Raw genomic sequence first — 19801 nt, 5'->3', positions numbered from 1 at the left:
AGGCGGGTCTCGAACCCGCGGGCTCAGGCAATCCACTCACCTCAGCCTCCAAAAGGCGCGGGATTACAGGCCACCGAGCCCGGCTCTCGTTTTTCTAATTCATTATTTCCTCTATAAGAACTTTGGAATCGCCGGGTTCAGTGGCTCAGCCTGTAATCCCAGCACTTTGGGAGGCCGAGGTGAGCGAATTGCCTGAGCCTGCGGGTTTGAGACCCGCCTAGGCAACTTGTCGAGACCTCATCTCTACAATAAATCCAAAACTAGCCGGGCGTGGTAGCGTGCACCTGTAGTTTCAGCTATTCGGAAGGCTGAGGCGGAAGGATCGCCGGAGCCCAGCAGGTCGAGGCTGCGGTGGCCAGGAGCAGCCACTGCACTCCTGTCTGGGCGACAGAGTGAGACTCCAACTAAAAAAAAAAAAAAAAAGGCCTTATTGATATTATCACTGGAATCATATTACATGTACACGGAGAATTGACATATTTATATGTTGATCTTCCTGACCAAAAACATAACCACGTCTTGTCATTTGTTTTTGTTCACATCTCCTTAAATCTGGATTATGTATACATAGATATTTGAGTATTACTCTCTATTTTTTTTTCTAAGTTTGAAAAAAGTTGATAATTAAAAATATGATTTAAAGTTACCCCCCAAAAAAGTCAAAAATTAGCTGGGTGCCTTTTGTAGTCTCAGCTACTTGGGAGGCTGAAGCAGAAGGATCACCTGAGCCCAGGAGGTCGAGGCTATAGGGAGCCGTGAGCATGCCACTGCACTCCAGCCTGGACGACAGAGTGAGACCCTGACTCAAAGAGTGAATGAATAAATAAACAAATAAAAAAATAAATAAAATGGTACACACCATTCTTCTAGTTGATGTGGCCAAAACTTAGGGGTCATCGGCTTTGATTTTGTTCTTTCTCTCATACCCCAAATCCAATCAGATTCTATCCATTCTTACTTCAAAAGAGCTCCCACTTCTGATCACTTTCTCCCACCTTTACCTCTACCACCTGGTCCAAGCTACCATCACTCTCACTTGGAAGACTGCAGGGATCTCCTGACTGGCCTCCAGCTCCCTCTCTGCCTCCCTACCGTGTATACTCACCTATGTCTTCTCCCCTCTTTTTCCCTCAGTACACCTTTGGGAGTCTCCATGTGGCTATTGTTCGTTAACTTTCATGACTGTATTCTATTCATAAATATACCATACATCATGCTACTCTTAAAAGACACTTGGGCTTTTTCTGATTTCGGGGCTACTAAGAAACAGGGGTCTAGGAGCATCCTTGACTCTCAGTATATATGTTCATTAGTTCTTTGGGGATATACCTAGGGATAGGATGCTAGCTAGTCATAGGACATGTCTATATTCAGCTGTACTAGATAATGCCAAACCATTTTTAAAAGTGATTATGTGAATTTATACTATTACTAGCAGAGTATTACAATTTTCTTTACCCTATACCTTTGCTATTATCAGACTTTAAAAATTTTGCCAATCTGGTTCGTCTGTAATGTTTTCTCATTACATTATGGATTTTTTTTTTTTTTTCTGGAGTCAGAGTCTCACTCTGTCGCCCAGGCTAGAGTGCAGCGGCCCGCTTATGGCCGCCATACCCTCGACCTGCTGGGCTCAGGTGATTCTTCCACCTCAGCCTTCCAAGTAGCTGGAACCACAGGCATGACCCACCAGGCTCGGCTATTTTTTTTTTTTTTTTATTGTAGAGACGAGGTCTCACCATGTTGCTCAGGCTGGTCTCGAACCCCTGAGCTCAGGCAATCCTCTCGCCTCCACCTCCCACAATGCTGGATTACAGGCTTGAGCCACCACGGCTGGCTTTTGCCTGATTTTCTATTGGAATTTTTTTTCTCACTGATTTGTAGAAGTTCTAAATATATTCTAGATATGAGTCACTTGTTAGTTATATGTGTTACAAATATTTTATCCCATTTTGTGGCTTCTCTTTTATACTAAGGTATGTTTTGATTAACAATCCATAACTCTATCAGTTTAAATTTAGCAGTCTTTTACTTCATGGTTCATGTTTTGTATATTGTGTGGAAACTTTTCCCTACTTGTGGTCAGGACGATATTTTTCCATGCTCCTAAAGTTTTACAGACTTTGCCTTTCATTAATTATGCCCATAATCCATCTGGAATTTATTTTTATATATAGTGGGAATTTTTCTGGTGGCTGATACATTTTCTAACCACCATTTATTGAAAAGACCACCTTTTCTCCCTCTGTGTTGCAGTACCACCTCTGTTGGAAATCAAATACGTTTTTGGTCTCTTTATTCTTTTGGTCTGTCTGTCTCTGAACCCAGACAACACTGTGTGTATCACCGAGGCAAGGCATGCTGCAGTAACAAATAACACTCAAATTTTTATGGATTAAAATAGCAAGGTTGCGTTCTAGCTCAAGCTGCAGGTCAGGCTGGGTGCAGTGGCTCACGCCTGTAATCCCAGCCCTTCGGGAGGCTGTGGCAGGAGGATGGCTTGAGCGTAGGAGTTTAAGACCAGCCTGGGTAACATAGTGAGATCCCATCTCTAAAAAAAAGAAAAAGAAAAGTTTATCTGGGTGTAGTGGCACGTCCCTGTAGTCCCAGTCACTTGGGAGGCTGAAGCAGAAGGATTGCTTGAGCCCAGAAGATTGAGGCTATGGTAAGCCATGATTGTGCCATTGTACTTCAGCCTAGGTGACAGAGACCCAACTCAAAAATAATAATAATAAATAAAATAAAGACCTAACTTTTGCTTTATTGACCCTTTTTATTGTATTTTAAATTTTATTATTTTCTGCTCTTATCTTTATTTCTTTCTACTTTCCCTCAGCTTGTTTTGCTATTCTTTGTTGTTATTTTGTTTTGTTTTTAGCTTTTTGAAATGGATGCTTAGCTCATTACTTTTTTGTGGTTTTTTTCCCCCTTTGGACTTCAGACAGATAAAATTAAGCCTTGGGTCATGACACACCATCATCATTGTTCCAAACATGGAGCACCACTTTTTTCTTAGCTTTTCTTCTTTTTTTCTTTTTCTTTTTTTTTTGAGTTGGAGTCTCACTCTCTCACCCAGACTGGAGTGCAGTGGCCGCTCCCGGCCACCACAGCCTTGACCTGCTGAGCTCTGGCGATCCTTCCGCCTCAGCCTTCCAAGTAGCTGGAATTACAGGCGCGTGCTACCATGCCCGGCTTATTTTGATTTATTGTAGAGATGAGGTCTCAACAAGTTGCCCAGGCGGGTCTCGAACCCGCAGGCTCAGGCAATCCAGTCACCTCAGCCTCCCAAAGGTGCGGGATTACAGGCTGAGCCACCAAGCCCGGCTCCTTTTTTCTAATATTTGCATTTAAAGTTAAAATTTTTGTTCTAAGTAGAGCTCTAGGTGGCATCTTACAAAACTGTCCTTGAAGGGTTTGTTTTGTTTTGTTTTGTTTTTGAGGGGCATGGAAAATCTGGCTTAAGAGTCTATAATATAAAAATCTATTCCATTTGAGCCAGGTCTGGTGGCTCTGCCTATAACCCCAGCATGGTCAAGGTGGGAGAACTACTTGAGGCCAAGGGATGGAGACCAGCCTGGGCAATATAGTGAGACCTGATCCCTACAAAAAAATTTTTTTAAATTAGCCAGGTGTGGTGGCATGCACCTGTATCCCCAGCTACTCAGGAGGCTGAGGTAGAAGAATCACCTTGAGCCCAGGAGGTCGAAGCTATGGTAGCTGTGATCATCCCACTGCACTCTAGTCTTTGTGACAGAGTGAGACTCTGACTCAAGAAAAAAAAGAAAAAGAGGTATTTACCTTACAATGCAGTATTTGGTAAATATTTGTAAATGATCCACGTGTGCTTAGAAGGAAATGTATTCTGCAGTTGTTGGATACAAAGTTCTATATTATATAATATATATATGCACCTATTAGGCCAAGTTTGTTAATAATATTGTTTAAATTTTCTATAGCTTTCACTTATTTTTTTGTCTGTTTGTTCTAACAAATCCTGAGTAAAGTATATTTTAAATCTCCTACTATGATTGTGGATTGTCTATTTTTTCCTTGTATTTCTGTCCTATTTTGCTTTATATATTTTGAGTCAACTGTAGAATACCTCCCAATTTCAGAAATGTGTAGTTTAAAATCTATGATTTACAATAATGTTCGCTGCTTCGCTGTGCTGCTCACTGTGCTATTGTTGTTTAAGCATAATTTACACAATCCTAAATCATATGGAAGAAATCAGCATTATATTTAGAAGTTAAAATCACATACCTTACAGCACGTATGTGACTCAGTGCTCACGGGCACTTCCATCTTGTCCTAGTCCTTAATGGCTTAAATCCATGCTTCTTAAACTATGGTAAAAAAACAAGCTTGAGGGGTTTTCTCCCAACCCATAATATTCTGACATACTGTCCTGCTATGCATGGTTAGTTCACACCTCGTGCCACATGTGACTAACTGTGCGTGTTTGACAGAACTCAAACTGGTCTACATTCTGTCCAATGAGACAAGACCTCTAATCACACTCTTGGATCTTCTAAACATGCTCAGTTTTTGTTCTTATTTCACTCAATGAGGTAAGTCTATTCTCATCTCATGAAGTCTAGTAACATTTTGTAGATCAGCACTGGCCACAGACCCCACTTTGAGTAGTACTGACTTAAAATATCACCACCCATTTCAGTAATTAAAAAACTGGGGAAATTTGAAATTACCATGTTATCAGAAAATTTTTGTTGAAATCTTAGGTGAAAATAAAGGCACATCTGGTCCATTCTAGGACTCTGTGCTTCTTGAAATATGTATATATTCTATTTAAATATTTCTGGTTCCCCTTTTCACTTTACCCTTCTAATAGCCAAAATCAGGTATTTGCGGTGACTTAATCTCCCTCTTCTGGCCTTGTATTGATGAAAAGAAAAGCAAAAACAACAACCCCAAATTAACTGTGTTTATCCTTTCCAAAGGAAATTATTTTATTTATAGAAAAATAGGGTTTGGGCTGGGCACGGTGGCTCACACCTATAATCCCAGCACTTTGAGAGGCTGAGGTGAGAGGACTGCCTGAGCCCACAGGTTCAAGACCAGCCTGGGCAACTTGGTGAGACCTCATCTCTACCATAAATCAAGAAAAACTGAACTGAGCATAGTGGCACATTCCTGTAGTTTCAGCTACTTGGAGGGCTGAGGCGGAAGGATCACCTGAGCCCAGCAGGTTGAGGCTGCGGTGGCCATGAGCATGCCACTGCACTCCAGCCTGGGCGACAGAGTGAGACTCCAACTCAAAAAAAAGAAAAGGGCCGGGCTCGGTGGCTCAGCCTGTAATCCCGTGCTTTGGGAGGCTGAGGTGAGTGGATTGCCTGAGCCCATGGGTTCAAGACCTGCCTGGGCAACTTGGCGAGACCTCAACTCTACAATAAATCAAAAAATTAGCCGGGCGTGGTAGCACACGCCTGTAGTTCCAGCTACTTGGAAGGCTGAGGTGGCAGGATGGGCAGATCCCAGCAGGTCGAGGCTGCGGTGGCCGGGAGCAGCCACTGCACTCCAGTCTGGGCGACAGAGTGAGACTCCAACTCAAAAAAAAAAAAAAAGGAAGAAAAAGAAAAATAGGATTTGGCCCTGTATCCTGACTGCTCATCGAATTATTTTAATGGCCTTGCCTAAGAAAGAGAAATGGAAAGGGAATGGACTGGATATGAAATAACTGTTTCACACCATTTCTCTACTTTCAGGTATCAATCATGGAGATCTTAACGACCATAACATTTTAATAGAGTCCAGCAAGTCAGCCTCTGGAGATGCTGTTTATCAAGTGTCTGGGATTTTAGACTTTGGTGACATGAGCTATGGCTACTATGTGTTTGAAGCAGCAATCACCATCATGTACATGATGATTGAAAGCAAGTTCCCTATACAAGCAGGAGGTCATGTTCTTGCAGGGTTTGAAAGCGTAATCCCCCTGACAGCTGCAGAGAGGGGTGCTTTGTTTCTTCTTGTATGTAGTCGTTTTTGTCAGTCACTTGTCATAGCTGCATACTCTTGCCAGCTACACCCAGAGAACAAAGACTATCTCATGATGACTGCCAAAACCGGGTGGAAGCACTTACAGCAAATGTTTGACATGGGCCAGGAAGCTGTAGAAGAAATCTGGTTTGAAACTGCCAAGTCCTATGAATCTGGGGTCACCATGTGACCTGATAAAAGTTCACATTAACTTGGGTAGTTAAAAAACCCAATAGGACCAAATCAAATTTTGTGAAGAATTTCCCTGCATAATTAAAAATGAATTGATGGAAGAGATCAAATCTGAATACAAGGCACTTAAGATCTCTAAGGCCTTCGAGCAATCTCATGACCATTTTTAAACTTGAGAAAGTACCACATGAGCAAGCATGTCTTTCTGCCTGTCTTGCTTGCCTTGTGTATAAAACACACATAATGATATCATTTTGAATCAGAGAATCTTTCAAGCTCTAGTCCAGCCCTGAGATCAGTGACTTTTTTAAACTTCGAAAGGAATGCATATGCATAGATATAACCACATATTTTAAATAAAGGCGTAACATACAACCCTAGCTGACATACCACCAGTTCTTTGAAACCTTCTCTGATCTCTCCTTTCTCCAGAATCCCATAGCACTGTGACTTTTCCGTGGCATACCACTTTGTATCATAGATCATGGTTGTGCAGTCATCTAGCTTGCAAGCTATTTGAGGGCACAGACCATGTAAAACTTATTTTTTGTATCCTCATCCCTTTTTCTTATACCTACTGTAGTGCCTTTCCCAGAGAGAGGTCTTTAAAACATTTGCAAAATGAGGCTGGAAGCAGTGGCTCACACCTTTAATCCTAGCACTTTGGGAGGCCAAGTCGAGAGGATTGCTTGAGCCTAAGAGTTCAAGACCACCCTCAGTAACATAGCAAAACCTCATCTCTACAAAAATCAGAAAAATTAGCCAGACATGGTAACATGTGCCTAAATTCCCAGCTACTTGGGAGGCTGAGGCAGAAGGATCACCTGAACCCGGAAGGTTGAAGCTATGGTGAGCTGTGATGGTGATACTGCACTCCAGCCTGGGTGACAGAGTGAGACCCCGACTGAACTCTTTTTTTTTTTTTTTGCAAAATGAAAGTGTGTTGGAAGAAAGGCTGGAGAAGGTACACACTAATGAACCTTAGCAGGAAACACAGATGGCATTCTTAGAGAAAAGTTTTTAATTTGTTTGAAAGGGTAGTTGCAACTGGAATTTCAGAGATAAATGCTGGAAGATGCTGAAACAGCAAGGACGCCAATGAAGACATCCAGGCAAGACCACTAACCCCTGAGCTACCCAAGTGTTAATGGTTCGTTTTCAGACTGACACCAGGAATGTCCCTAAGCAGATATTTTAAAACTCTCTATAATTTCCTATTTATTTTTGTATGAATATGCAGTAGATTGAGAAAACTGAAGCTTACTGTATGCTTGGCTTAAACCATACCACTGTATTTCCTTCACCGATTTCTCTTCATGTCTCCTTTAGTATAATTTAGTAAATGGCTGTTTCCTTATTCCTGTGGTTTTAACTATTCATTTTCTACAGATGGCTCAAATCTAGAACCCTGGCCAAACGCTTTCTCAATAGTGATCTCTTTCTGTATATATGAATAGGCATTGATTCTATATCCATTTTTCTATCTACCTACCCAGGTACCTACCTATTCTTCCCAAACTAGGTGTTTCTCTAAATTTCCTTATATTGTTCATTTTTCACTTCTCTGTGCCTCCATTTATTCATCTGTAAAACTGGGATAATGGTAGTACCTATTACAGAGTCAGTAGAGTTACTTGTAAGGATTTCATAAAAGAATAATGCCAGTGCTTGGCATATAGTTGGGACTCAATAAATATTTACTAAATGAAGCATACACCAGGTTACCCAAACTCGAAATACTGGAATACTTTTATGCCTGCCCCTCTCATATTCAGTGAGTCCTACTGGTCTTTAGAACCATAGAATTTTAGGATTCTGTCTTTCCTGCCTTGTTTTTAACAATATATAATAAAACTCAGTATTTATTGAGCACGGAAGTATATTACATATATTATCTCTTTTAAATTTTACAATAAACCCACGAGGGAAATACCATTATGATTAATCCCCATTTGCAGATAAGGAAATAGAGGCTTAAAAAGTTACCCAGGCACAGTGGCTTACGCCTTGTTATCCCAGCATTTTGGGAGGCAGAGGTGAGAGAATTGCCTGAGCTCGTGAGTTCGAGACCAGCCTCATCTCTACAATAAATCAAAAATTAGCTGAGCATGGTGGCGCATGGCTATGGTTCCAGCTACTTGGAAGGCTAAGGCAGAAGGATCACCTGAGCCCAGCAGGTCGAGGCTGCAGTGGCCGTGAGTGTACCACTGCACTCCAGCCTGGGCAATAAAGTGAGATTCTGACTTACAAAAAAAAAAAGTTGAAATAATTTACTTCAAAGAGAGCCTGGGCTTAAAGCAGGTATTTATTTATTCATTTATTTACTTATTTATTTTCTCATCCTAGAGTCCAAAGGCAAAATCAGGTCTTTCTGATGCAGACCATGGTCTTACCTACTACAGGGTCCTTTACTATTGCCTCTCTCTCCCCTCCTCTCTTGTGTCCCGTGCACACGTGCATACACACTCACACAGGAAATGAGTGAGGAAATGAGACCATTCACATGAAAGCACTTAGGCTTCTCAGATTTAAGGGATTGCAGTTTTTATCTAGCTTGACCATTCGGGAAACTGGGTACTAGAAAAATGGGCTGACCAGTGTTAGTTTCATTCCCAGATCAGTCAGTGTTCATCCTCTGAATTGATGAAACTTTACAGATTTCTCTCTTGATCGCATCTGCTAACATGGATTCCCTGTCAATCAATTCCTAATACAAATACCGCTGACCATTATATTGATATTTAAATACATGCTGCATTGACGTTTTACTATTTAGTGTTTGTTCTAGCTTATCTAGAGAGATTAGTGGGCTGGGAAAGGTTGAGGGCTCATCATCCTAACACATCACTTTCATCCTCTCTTCCCCATATTGAAGGAACTCTACAATTTGGCCTCAGAAGGTTTTCCTCCTTTACTTCCTATCTCTTCCATTTAGGCCAAGCTGAACTACTCAATCACCCAAATTTGTCAAACTAACTCTTCCACACTTTTGCTTAAACCGATCTCTCTTCTTTTGACCTAAGAAATCCCCTCATTTAAAACTTAATGTTTGCTGAATTCTGCAGAATGAGCTAAAGTGATAGACAGGGGCCCTCAGAAACGCCCTAAGTCACAACACCTGAGGATGCTCTTGGAACATCACCTATGAGTGTGGCCCTCTGCTGCCTTACCTTGGCTCACCTCCCTGTGTGTTTGGAAAGCAAAAATGACAGGAGAGACTTCAAAGTGCAGCTAATTTCTAAGCCATACTCCTTTTCAAAGCCCAGATCCCTCGGTAATTTTGTGCCCAACATGAAGAGGACAAAGTCCCTGCCCAATGGACTACTTCTTCTGAGAGACAGTGAGCAAATGACTATATATTAACCCAGACCTTGTCGACCTTCTAGTCTGAAAAAAACTAAATGCAGCCGGGCTCGGTGGCTCAGCCTGTAATCCCGTGCCTTTGGGAAGCTGAGGTGAGTGGATTGCCTGAGCCCGCGGGTTCGAGACCTGCCTGGGCAACTTGGCAAGCCCTCATCTCTACAATAAATCAAAAAATTAGCTGGGCGTGGTAGCGCGTGCCTGTAGTTCCAGCTACTTGGAAGGCTGAGGCAGAAGAATCTTCAGAGCCCAGCAGGTGGAGGCTGCGGTGGCCGGGAGTGGCCACTGCCCTCCAGACTGGGCGACAGAGTGAGACTCCAACTCAAAAAAAAAAAAAAATGCGAATAGCAGATAGTTTACATAGCTGAACTGGGTGACAAAAAGGATGGAGATGGGTAATGAACTCAAACAAGCATGACAGTTTCAGCAAGGAAGATAAAATTCTGCAAGTGTATGGTAATGATAGGTAGATTGCTTTAACTAGGTTGATCAGGGAATCCTTTCTGCCTGGTGAAAAGCAGAGGAGGACACCAAGGTGAAAATCCTCCCAAAAGTGTGAAGCCAATCATAATTTTTGTTCGTTTGTTTGAAAGCAGGATTTATTGAGATGACAGAAAAGCTCCCAGAGGGGAGAGAACCCAAGAGGGTTGCCCAATTTTTTTTTTTTAAGAGGCAGGGTCACACTCTGTTGCCAGGGTAGAGTGCAATGGTGTGATCATAGCTGACTACAGCCTCAAACTCTTGGGCTCAAGCATTCCTCCTGCCTCAGCCTCCCTATAACTGGGACTACAGGCATGGCAACACACCCTGTTAATTTTTTCTTTTAATGTTTTTGTAGAGTCTCTATATTCCCCAGGCTGATTTTGAACTCCTGGCCTCAAGTGATCCTCCCACCTCAGCCTCCCAAAGCGCTGGGATTACAGGTGTAAGCCATCTCACCGGACCCTCATCATAATTTTTATGTCCAAAAATGCATGCATCAGCAGTAAAAGTGGAAGCCAGATTAAAGAAAGGAGAAGATGAGAAGAGGCGGGATGAAGGGTAAAGTCTGATGTGATGAGGACCATTCTGGGGAACAGGACAGGAATGATAGTTTTTTTTGTTTTACTGTTTATTGGGGGTTTTTTGAGTCGGAGTCTCACTCTGTCGCTCAGTGGCAGTGGGAATACAGTGGAACGCTCACGGCCACCGCAGCCTCAACCTGCTGGGTTCAGGTGATCTTTCGCCCTAGCCTTCCGAGGAGCTACAACCACAGGCATGCACCACCACGCCCGGCTAATTTTTTTATTTATTGTAGAGACGAGGTCTCTACAAGTGAAAGTGAAAATGGAGCTCAAAGGGTGAGAAAATTAGCCATACAGTAATTCCACTTCCTGGATGGCAAGGGTCTTCCCGCCCTCCTCCCCATGGCAGAGCACTCCCTCTACCTGCCGAGCATCGTAGCCAGTGCCGCCGCGCACCAACTCCCCAGCTCCCACGTGGGCCACTGGCTCTCGCCCCGCCCCCGGGAGAACTTCCGCATCCTCGGTCGCCCCGCCCCCCGGGCGGTTCTGCGCACGCTCGGGGGCCATATTAGCAGCGGATTCTCGGACGGCGCTGGTGGCTTCTCTCCCGCGGAGTAAAGTGCTCCGCGTACATCTCGACTTTTCAGGGTCTTCTCTCTGGTGAGCCTCTGCCCCCTGGGGGGCTGCGGAAGCTCGGCCGCTCTCTCCGTGGGCGGGGACCGTGAACGTCGAGACAGCCGGTCCCGGCCTGCCGCCGCCGCCGAGGAGCCGTGGACACGATGACTCTGCACCCGCCTCCTCGGTGACGGACTGGCCCCCACCGGCCGCCGTCGTGTTTCCCCGGGCGGAGCCTGGACGGCGGGGCTAGGACGGGGCGAGCGGGCTGGGGGTGGTCGGTGAGCAGGACCGAGGAGTCGGGCGGCTTCCGTCCCCCGGACTCCGGTTCCAGAAAGTGGACGCTGCTGGAGGTGCCGGTGAACGCACCGTCGTGCTGTGCCAGGCATCAGGCGTGGAGACACAAAGTTGCGTTTACGCGGGAATCAGAAACACCCAACCCGTCTCGGTGTCTCTCGGCCGCTCTGCTCAGGGCCATCCTTCCCTTGCACCTGTCTGTTGCAACTGTGTCATGATCAGTTACCCCCCCTTCAGCCTCTCACCAGCCCGAGTGGTTTAAGTGCCAGTTAGTTCCTGTGGCCTTTGGGCTCAGGATCATTCGGAGGAGCACCATTGACTAAGAGAAAATTTTGTTTTTACCTGGGCACGCAGGCCCTCCGGGACAGTCTTGATTTTCTGTATTCCAATATTTGGGAATGTGGGCTTTGAACTCTTGGCTTTTCTACTAGATCACGTAGAACTCCCGGTGTTGTCTTGCAGGAATGGAAGGAAATAATGAGGCCCATGATTGCCGCCCCCCACTCCCAAGTTCAGGACGCGCCATCTCCCCCCCCAAGTTCAGGACCCCTATCACTTTGGAGAAGGCCCAAGCCTCTTAACTCTTGCACGATTTGAATGCTCTGCTTAGCTACAACTTCTTTGTATTCTTTTTAAACTTGAGTCTGTCTCTTGGCCACCAAGCTATCTTGCCCCATTACTCTTCGCTCATGCTTTCAACTTTGCCTAGAATGCCCTTCCTTTCTTCCCCTATTCTTCTGTCTTATGCCCCAGGGCTCTCAGTCTTATTTCTCCCATCTCTAATTTACTTTCATTTTCTGTGTTGGTTTCTCAATACTTTCTTGGATTTTCTCCATTCCTCCTCCCACCTCACCCTTGGTGCTTCTTTTCACTTAACGCATAAGCTGTGTCTGCCTCTGTCACCTAACTGTGGGATTAGTATAAGTTTTTCAGGACAGGGATTGGTTTTACCCATCTTGGTATTCCAGCATCTAGCATAATGTCTGGCACTTAGCAGGTGCACAGTAAACATTTGCTGAATAGAGGCAGTGAATAAAACAGATCTGTAAAGTCAGGAAGTGCTTTTTAAATTGTTTTACTGATGATCCAATTTTGTTTTTACAGGAATTATATAAAGTGCAGAAAACATGGTGAGTTAATACACATGACAATAAACTGTTGCCTGATAAATTACAGGCTTGCATGAGAAAATTGGAATGGACTGCAGGTGGGGGATGGTGTCTTCTTCCTTACCCAATTTTTCTCACACACTGGACTCATGCACCAGGATAGGTTTTGCAAGATGATTTATGGGGCTTGCAGTAGTTGACTTGCTTTCAGTGGGTATGAATTACTTGTGTGTTTTTCTTTGCAGTCTCGAAGATATGACTCCAGGACCACTATATTTTCCCCAGAAGGTAAATAGAAATTGTTTAGTCTGCCTCAATTAAAAAAAAAATTAAGAGCCGGGCTCAGTGGCTCAGCCTGTAATCCCACGCTTTGGGTGGCTGAGGTGAGTGGATTGCCTGAGCCCGCAGGTTTGACACCCGCCTGGGCAACTTGGCGAGACGTCATCTCCACAATAAATCAAAAAATCAGCCGGGCGTGGTAGCGCATGCCTGTAGTTCCGGCTACTCGGAAGACTGAGGTGGAAGGATCGCTGGAGCCCAGCAGGTCGAGGCTGTGGTGGCCGGGAGCAGCCACTGCACTCCAGTCTGGGCGACAGAGTGAGACTCCAACTCAAAAAAAAAAAATTTAAGTATTAGACTTTTAGAAGAAAATGTTACAAACCTTTTTTGTAGTTTCACAGTTCATCCTTTTTGTACTCTGAAGTTATTATGGTCATCAGGCTGATTGCATTATGCATTGTGAAAGAGTAAAATGAGACTTGCTTATAGCCTGTTAGAGTTGCTGTTTTCTCCTGGTGTAAGAGAATAGGTAATAGTCTTAATTTCTCACTGCTTGTGTTTTGTAGGTCGCCTATACCAAGTTGAATATGCCATGGAAGCTATTGGACATGCAGGCACCTGTTTGGGAATTTTAGCAAACGATGGGGTTTTGCTTGCAGCAGAGAGACGTAACATCCACAAGCTCCTCGATGAAGTCTTTTTTTCCGAAAAAATTTATAAACTCAATGAGTAAGTGAAATCTTAGAAAAGAGTTTTTCCTCAATATCTTACTTCCTCACATAAATGGGATCTGCCTGATTTGAGAGAGCTTTTTCATGTGAGAAGGTAGAATTGGGTAAAGAGTTTATTGTGTTTATAGGCCAGGCATGTTGGCTCAGGCCTATAATCCCAGCACTTTGGGAGACCGAGGTGAGAGGATTGCCTGAGCCCACAGGTTCGAGACCAGCCTGGGCAACTTGGCGAGACCTCATCTCTGCAGTAACAAAAAATTAGCTGGGCATGGTCGCGTGCTTGTAGTTCCGGCTACTTGAAAGGCTGAGGCAGAAGGATGGTCTGAGCTCAGCAGGTCAACACTGGGGTGGCCCTGAGTGTGCCACTGTCCTCCAGCCTGGGTGACAGAGGGAGACTCTGACTCAGGAAAAGAAAAAAGAGTTTATTGTGTCTTTATTTGTGAAAATGTGTGCTTTTTAACTTACTTTGCTTAAAACCTCCTTGAGGCTCAGTACCATGTGTCACTCTTTTTTAAGTGCAGGGCCAAGCACTTAGTGGAGAAACAGCAGTGTGTAGTGATAAAAGTATAAACTTAGTAGTCACACAGATTTGGGTTCAAGCTCAGTTTCCACTCAGCTATGTGACTTTGCACCATTTATTTCACTTTTGGGGGGCCTTAGTGCTTTCTAAAGTGGTTGTGGCAGTTTAATGAAATAAAATAAAATGAATGAAATATACTGGCATATTGTCTGGCATAAGCAAACCCTCAATGCATTGTTTATAATAGCTGCTCAGGTTTTTGTTGAATTATGCTGAATCTTAACAAAGAACAGGCCTCCTGGAGGTCTGAGAACAGTTTAGCCAAGCCCTGTACACTTTGTGAGATTTCTGTTTTACTTGGGTCTGCAGAACTTTGCAGCTAGGGGAGAGCTGGCTGTGGTAGTTAGAGATGTACCCTTTAACCATGGGTCTGGCAAATGCTGGCTATCAGGGACTTTTGATGCAGTCATCTGGGGTAGTGTCATCCCTCCACAGAGCCACTGTTGGACCCATTCAGAAGCTTGCAGGCTTGGCTAGACATAGTCACAGTGAGTGTCTTAGCTGTGGGAGAGCCAGAGCAGCCCTCAGAAAACACGATTTAAAAAAAAAAAAAGGAAAGTTCCCCCCCCAATAGGAGCCTAGCCCTGGACATCCTAGACAGGCTTGTAGCCCCTCAGCCTTTATTCTCCTTCACCCTTACCCCATCAGGCCAGGTATTGAAGGTGAGGGTATTACTCTAGCATGGGGTAGTCTCTCTGTCTAGACAAGCGCTCTTCTTCTTTGTTGCTGAATCTTCTTGAGATTTATTTTAGCTTCTTGGTGTTTATTCTTTTGCCCTGTTCACAGGGTGGTGATGATAAATTCGTCTATTGAAGAACTTAAGGGTGCATTTGTTTATGTCTCACGTTAAATGACATCAAGTAAAAGGGCTCCTACAAAGATAAAACTTGTATAGTTTTTTTCAGGGTATAGCAGCTGTGAAGCAAGTATAGTGAATTTCTAATGGAACTTGGTGCTTTTTAATACTTGTAAATGTCCCTTGCAAGTGTCTTCCCTGCTTACAGACCAGTCTTTCTTTTCTTCAAGGGACATGGCCTGCAGTGTGGCAGGCATAACTTCGGATGCTAACGTTCTGACTAATGAACTGAGGCTCATTGCTCAAAGGTATGGTCATAAATAGCATAACTGATGATACAGAAAGTAGTTTAGATGTTTCTAAGGTGAGCTCACTTTTGCAAAGATCAAAGTCATTAAAAATCTATTAATGGGAAAATAGATTTTTTTTAAACCCAACTTACAAAATGTTATTAATCACAAGGATATTAGGATATTGACATGTCATCTGTCCCCACCCCATCTTCTTCAAATTACAAGTGACTATTAATGTCCCCATGGCATAGATTTCAGAGGGTTTTTTCCTTAGAGTATATCTGTGCTTTGGAGAAAACTGTTAACACGCCAGTCTTTTTATCCTAGGTATTTATTACAGTATCAGGAGCCAATTCCTTGTGAGCAGTTGGTTACAGCATTGTGTGATATCAAGCAAGCTTATACACAGTTTGGAGGTACTTAATTTTTTGAAAATTGTTTTCCAAAAAGTTAAAACATTTTGAGTAATAACCCTTTTGAGACAGTAAAAAGAAATTGAAATAAAATAAACACTTATTTTAAATTAAATGTTAAAAATTGATAGGCCGGGAACAGTGGCTCAAGCTTATAATCCCAGCATTTTAGGAGGCCAAGGCAGGGGGATTGCTTGAACCCAGCAATTCAAGACCAACCTGGGCAACATAGGGAGACCTTGTCTCTACAGAAAATTTAAAAATTAGTCAGGCATGGTGGCACACACCTGTGGTCCAGCTACTAAGAAGGCTGAGGCTGAAGGACCACCTGAGCCCAGGAGGTTGTGGCTACAGTGAGCCATAATTGTGCTACTGCACTCCAGCCTGGCCACAGAATGAGAACTGGATTCAAAAGCAAAAAACAGTTTGACAAGTAATGATTAATTCTTGGGGTACATAGTGATGTATTAGCACATGAAATGTATAATGATCAGGTCAGGGTAGTTAGCATATCCATCATCTCAAAGATTTATCATTTCTTTGTGTTGGGAACATCAATATCCTCTTTCTAGCTATTTGAAACTAATATATTATGGTTAATTATAGTCCTCTGCAGTGGTGAAGAACACTGGAACTTCATAAATTCTTCCTTCATAAATAAACTTGCTTCCACCACATAGATTATCATAGTTTTATTAATAGGATGTTGAAAATCCAAAATAACAGTTTCAAATGTAGAAACAAATTGTTTTTTACATAATAATGAAATTCAGCCCTGGTCCTCTGTCTTCATTCCCTCTCGGGCTATGTCCAAATCCTAGAAACAAAAACAGAATTTGTAATGGTGCTTATCTCTGGTAGCCAGAACACAGAACAGTTTATGAATGCTTAGCTTCTCAGAAAGGTTTCATTACATTCACTGAGCTCAAGTAACTATAGTGACACTAAATTTAGGTTGTTGATCTGTTTGTCTTTTTTTCTTTATTAAAGGTAAACGTCCCTTTGGTGTTTCATTGCTGTATATTGGCTGGGATAAGCACTATGGCTTTCAGCTCTACCAGAGTGACCCTAGTGGAAATTATGGGGGATGGAAAGCCACATGCATTGGAAATAATAGTGCTGTGAGTATTTTTGTAGTGGTGTAAATCTAGTAGAGGGTCTAATAACGACCATAATTTTGAAGTAGTAATGAATGTAAACAGTTTTTAAGATGGCTACAACAACCTTAATGTGAAATGAAAATATCTGTGATTTCTGTTGGTGGCAAAGTTGCAGGTACAACTAACATACTGGGGTTTGTTACCTACGTTTGTAATTCAGTGCCAGTTCTCAATGAGGAGTTTTGAAATCAGAAGTTGTAATTTTGTTTCACATCCTGGTTTACATACCCCTTGAATTCTACAATGATCCCTGGGGGGCTTCTGGACCCCAGTTTAAAGACTCACTTCCTCCTCCTCTTATTCCATTCTGTGATGTCCTCCCTATCATCAAAATTGATTCTTGGCTGCGCTCGGTGGCTCAGCCTGTAACCTAGCACTTTGGGAGGCCAAGGCAAGTGGATTGCTTGAGCCCGTGGGTTCGAGACCCAACCAGGCATCTTGGCGAGACCTCGTCTCTACAATAAATCAAAAATTAGTCAGGTGTGGTTGCATGTGCCTGTGGTTCCGGCTACCTGGAAGGCTGAGGCAGAAGGGTCACCAGAGCCCAGTAGGTCGAGGCTGTGGTGGCCAGGAGCGTGCCGCTGCACTCCAGTCTGGGCGACAGAGTGAGACTCCAACTCAAAAAAAAAAAAAATTGATTCTACTGGTTGTAATGTCAATAATCAGACATTTTATAGACCTAAAAAAATGCAAGAACTTAAAGGAAATTCTCTCTGTTGATTATGTTTTATAGGCAGCTGTGTCAATGTTGAAACAAGACTACAAAGAAGGAGAGATGACTTTGAAGTCAGCACTTGCTTTAGCTATTAAGGTGCTAAATAAGACCATGGATGTTAGTAAACTGTCTGCTGAAAAAGGTGATTCTTGTCCTGTTCTTTAATTGGTTCTATTGAGTGAGGGGAGTTGAGAAACTGCTGTGTTAGGACTTTAACATGTTATCTCAGTTCATTGAAACAGCCTTATGAATTACACGGCCTTATACCTGTTCTAACTGAGAACATTGTTGGGGAGCCACTGAGGTTAAGTGAGTTGACCAAGATAGCATTGGTACATTGTGACGTCACAATCCTACGCTATATTCCAAGCTTAAGGACTTGAGCCTGAGTGTTCTCAATACTCATAGTTAGAGATCCTGACCCATGCTACTTTTAGTTAACAGTTATCAAGACTTCTCTTCAATAATATTGTTGCTTGTGTGTGTGAGTGCTAAAGGATACGTATGTAGTTATGTATTTACACATAGGGATGGTATACTTTATCAGAGATTCATAACATTTGCATGAGTTGTGGTACCTTCTTCCTGTTCTTCTGAATCTACTAATCTCTTATGTTAAGATCATATTAGCAATTCCAAACATTTCATGTAACTTAAACTTGTATGACTGTATAAAACAATATTTCTAGGCTGGGCATAGTGGCTCACATCTGTAATCCCAGCACTTTGGGAAGCTGAGGCGGGAGGATTGCTTAAGCCCAGGAGTTCCAGACCAGCCTAGGCAACGTCGGCAAGACCTTGTCTCTACAAGATATGAAAAAATAAGCTGAGTGTTGTGGTGTACACCTGTAGTCCCAGCCACTCAGGAGGCTGAGTCTGGAAGGGTCACCCAAGCCCAGGAGGTTAGGACTGTGGTGAGCTGTGAGCAAGTCACAGCACTCCAGCCCAGGCGACAGTGAAACCTCACTTCAAAAAAAAAAATTCTAAACAATGTTTCTCAAAAACGGTGCTGAATTCGATTTAGTTTAGGACGGCTTAGCTCCTGGCATTTCTAGAAAGTGCCGTGTTCCTTGCAGAGAGCTCCTCCATTACCTACTTCTCCCTCGTCACAGGGAGACATAGCACAGTTTCTGCTAACCAAACTCCTTTCCCTTCAGGCCTCAGTCTGCTTTTCTTGTCCCTAAACGTGAAGGCTGCTTTTCATGCCTTTGCTTTGAAAGAGATCTGAAAAGTCCATAAAAAAAATAAGTGTTATTACTGGTTGGAGATTCTGGCTGAGCCTTCAGGGGTTCCAGCAAGGACGTGGTGGTTCCTTCTGGGCAGCACAGCAAAGAGCAGGCCAGCTATAGCAGTGGACTGATTATAAGGGGATGACAAGAAAGTTGGGCTAGGCAAGGAGAAGGGAGATAATTAAGTAAAAATGGTAATTAAAACATTACAAGATGGAAGGTATTTTGCTCACATAAAAGGGAAAAATGTTAAGCATAAAACATAGGTGAGTGGTGAGACTAAGGCTCAAGTGATGTGCAAAAGTATGAGTGCCTATTAAGTTTGCTTGCCAAGGTGTACTTGCCTGCCTGTAATACTAATGTATGTGTTGTTTTTTAGTGGAAATTGCGACTCTGACAAGGGAGAATGGAAAGACGGTAATCAGAGTTCTCAAACAAAAAGAAGTGGAACAGTTGATCAAAAAGCATGAGGAAGAAGAAGCTAAGGCTGAGCGTGAGAAGAAGGAGAAAGAACAGAAAGAAAAGGATAAATAGGAGCCAAAATCAGGGATTTGATAACTCACTCGGGCACCATTTCAGTGTGAAAGCTGTCCTACACTTCCGTGCTGAGAAGGCTTTGACTTTTTTTTAATTTGTACAGCGGAAAACTGAATTGGGCCCTTGTCATTTCTGTCCAGTTGAATACTTCGTTGTAATGATGATGATTACTCTTCATGGACATCTTAATCTCCCACACACGCATCCCCTTTTTTTGGAATAAAACCTGGAAAGGATGGAAATGGTGAAGGAAAAACTTCTCTGTAGCAGTGATTGTTAAATATACAAGGATTGACAGGGCTGTTACCCCTCTTCATGCTTTATGTGTGCCTTGGCTGGCATTCCTTCCACCTAGGTGGGCACGTTCCAACGCAGGGAGAGGGCCTCTGTCTCCAGGGATTGATTTGAGAATGAACACGGGAGCTGAGCAAAGACTATGTATGGGTGTAAGGACAGAGTGCTCTGGCTCCTGCTGCTAGGACAGAGGCAGCCAT

The 19801-nt window shown here is 43.2% G+C and overlaps 2 protein-coding genes across 7 annotated transcripts in view; both read left to right on the top strand.

Annotated features, from left to right (window-relative positions):
- HYKK (hydroxylysine kinase) overlaps nt 1-6844 on the top strand; it is a 24523-nt gene extending 17679 nt beyond the window's left edge. The window contains exon 5 of the mRNA XM_008054316.2: nt 5727-6844. Within this exon, the coding sequence (XP_008052507.1) occupies nt 5727-6187 (461 nt within the window). The 3' untranslated portion in view covers nt 6188-6844. The remainder of the gene's footprint in view (nt 1-5726) is intronic.
- Nucleotides 6845-11081: 4237 nt separating this feature from the next.
- Nucleotides 11082-19563, top strand: PSMA4 (proteasome subunit alpha 4). 6 transcript variants are annotated; one of them, XM_008054315.1, is made up of 9 exons: nt 11094-11213; nt 12570-12595; nt 12820-12862; nt 13420-13582; nt 15191-15268; nt 15581-15669; nt 16657-16787; nt 17560-17683; nt 19150-19563. In XM_008054315.1, exons 2-9 carry the CDS (start codon nt 12593-12595, stop codon nt 19302-19304), a joined length of 786 nt encoding a protein of 261 aa, XP_008052506.1. In that variant the 5' UTR covers nt 11094-11213; nt 12570-12592; the 3' UTR covers nt 19305-19563. The 6 variants fall into 6 exon arrangements, with proteins under 6 accessions (XP_021566213.1, XP_021566214.1, XP_008052506.1 ...); XM_021710537.1 differs by having other exon boundaries at nt 11108-11213; nt 13513-13582; nt 19150-19560; XM_021710538.1 differs by lacking the exon at nt 13420-13582 and having other exon boundaries at nt 11082-11213.
- Nucleotides 19564-19801: the final 238 nt, after the last annotated feature.

Source organism: Carlito syrichta, unplaced genomic scaffold (assembly GCF_000164805.1).
Source record: "Carlito syrichta isolate Samal-C Ts95f unplaced genomic scaffold, Tarsius_syrichta-2.0.1 Scaffold289529, whole genome shotgun sequence".
Taxonomy (NCBI): Eukaryota; Metazoa; Chordata; class Mammalia; order Primates; family Tarsiidae; genus Carlito; species Carlito syrichta.
The sequence above is the reverse complement of the archived record's forward strand: the minus strand, read 5'-3'. Positions and strand labels throughout refer to the sequence as shown.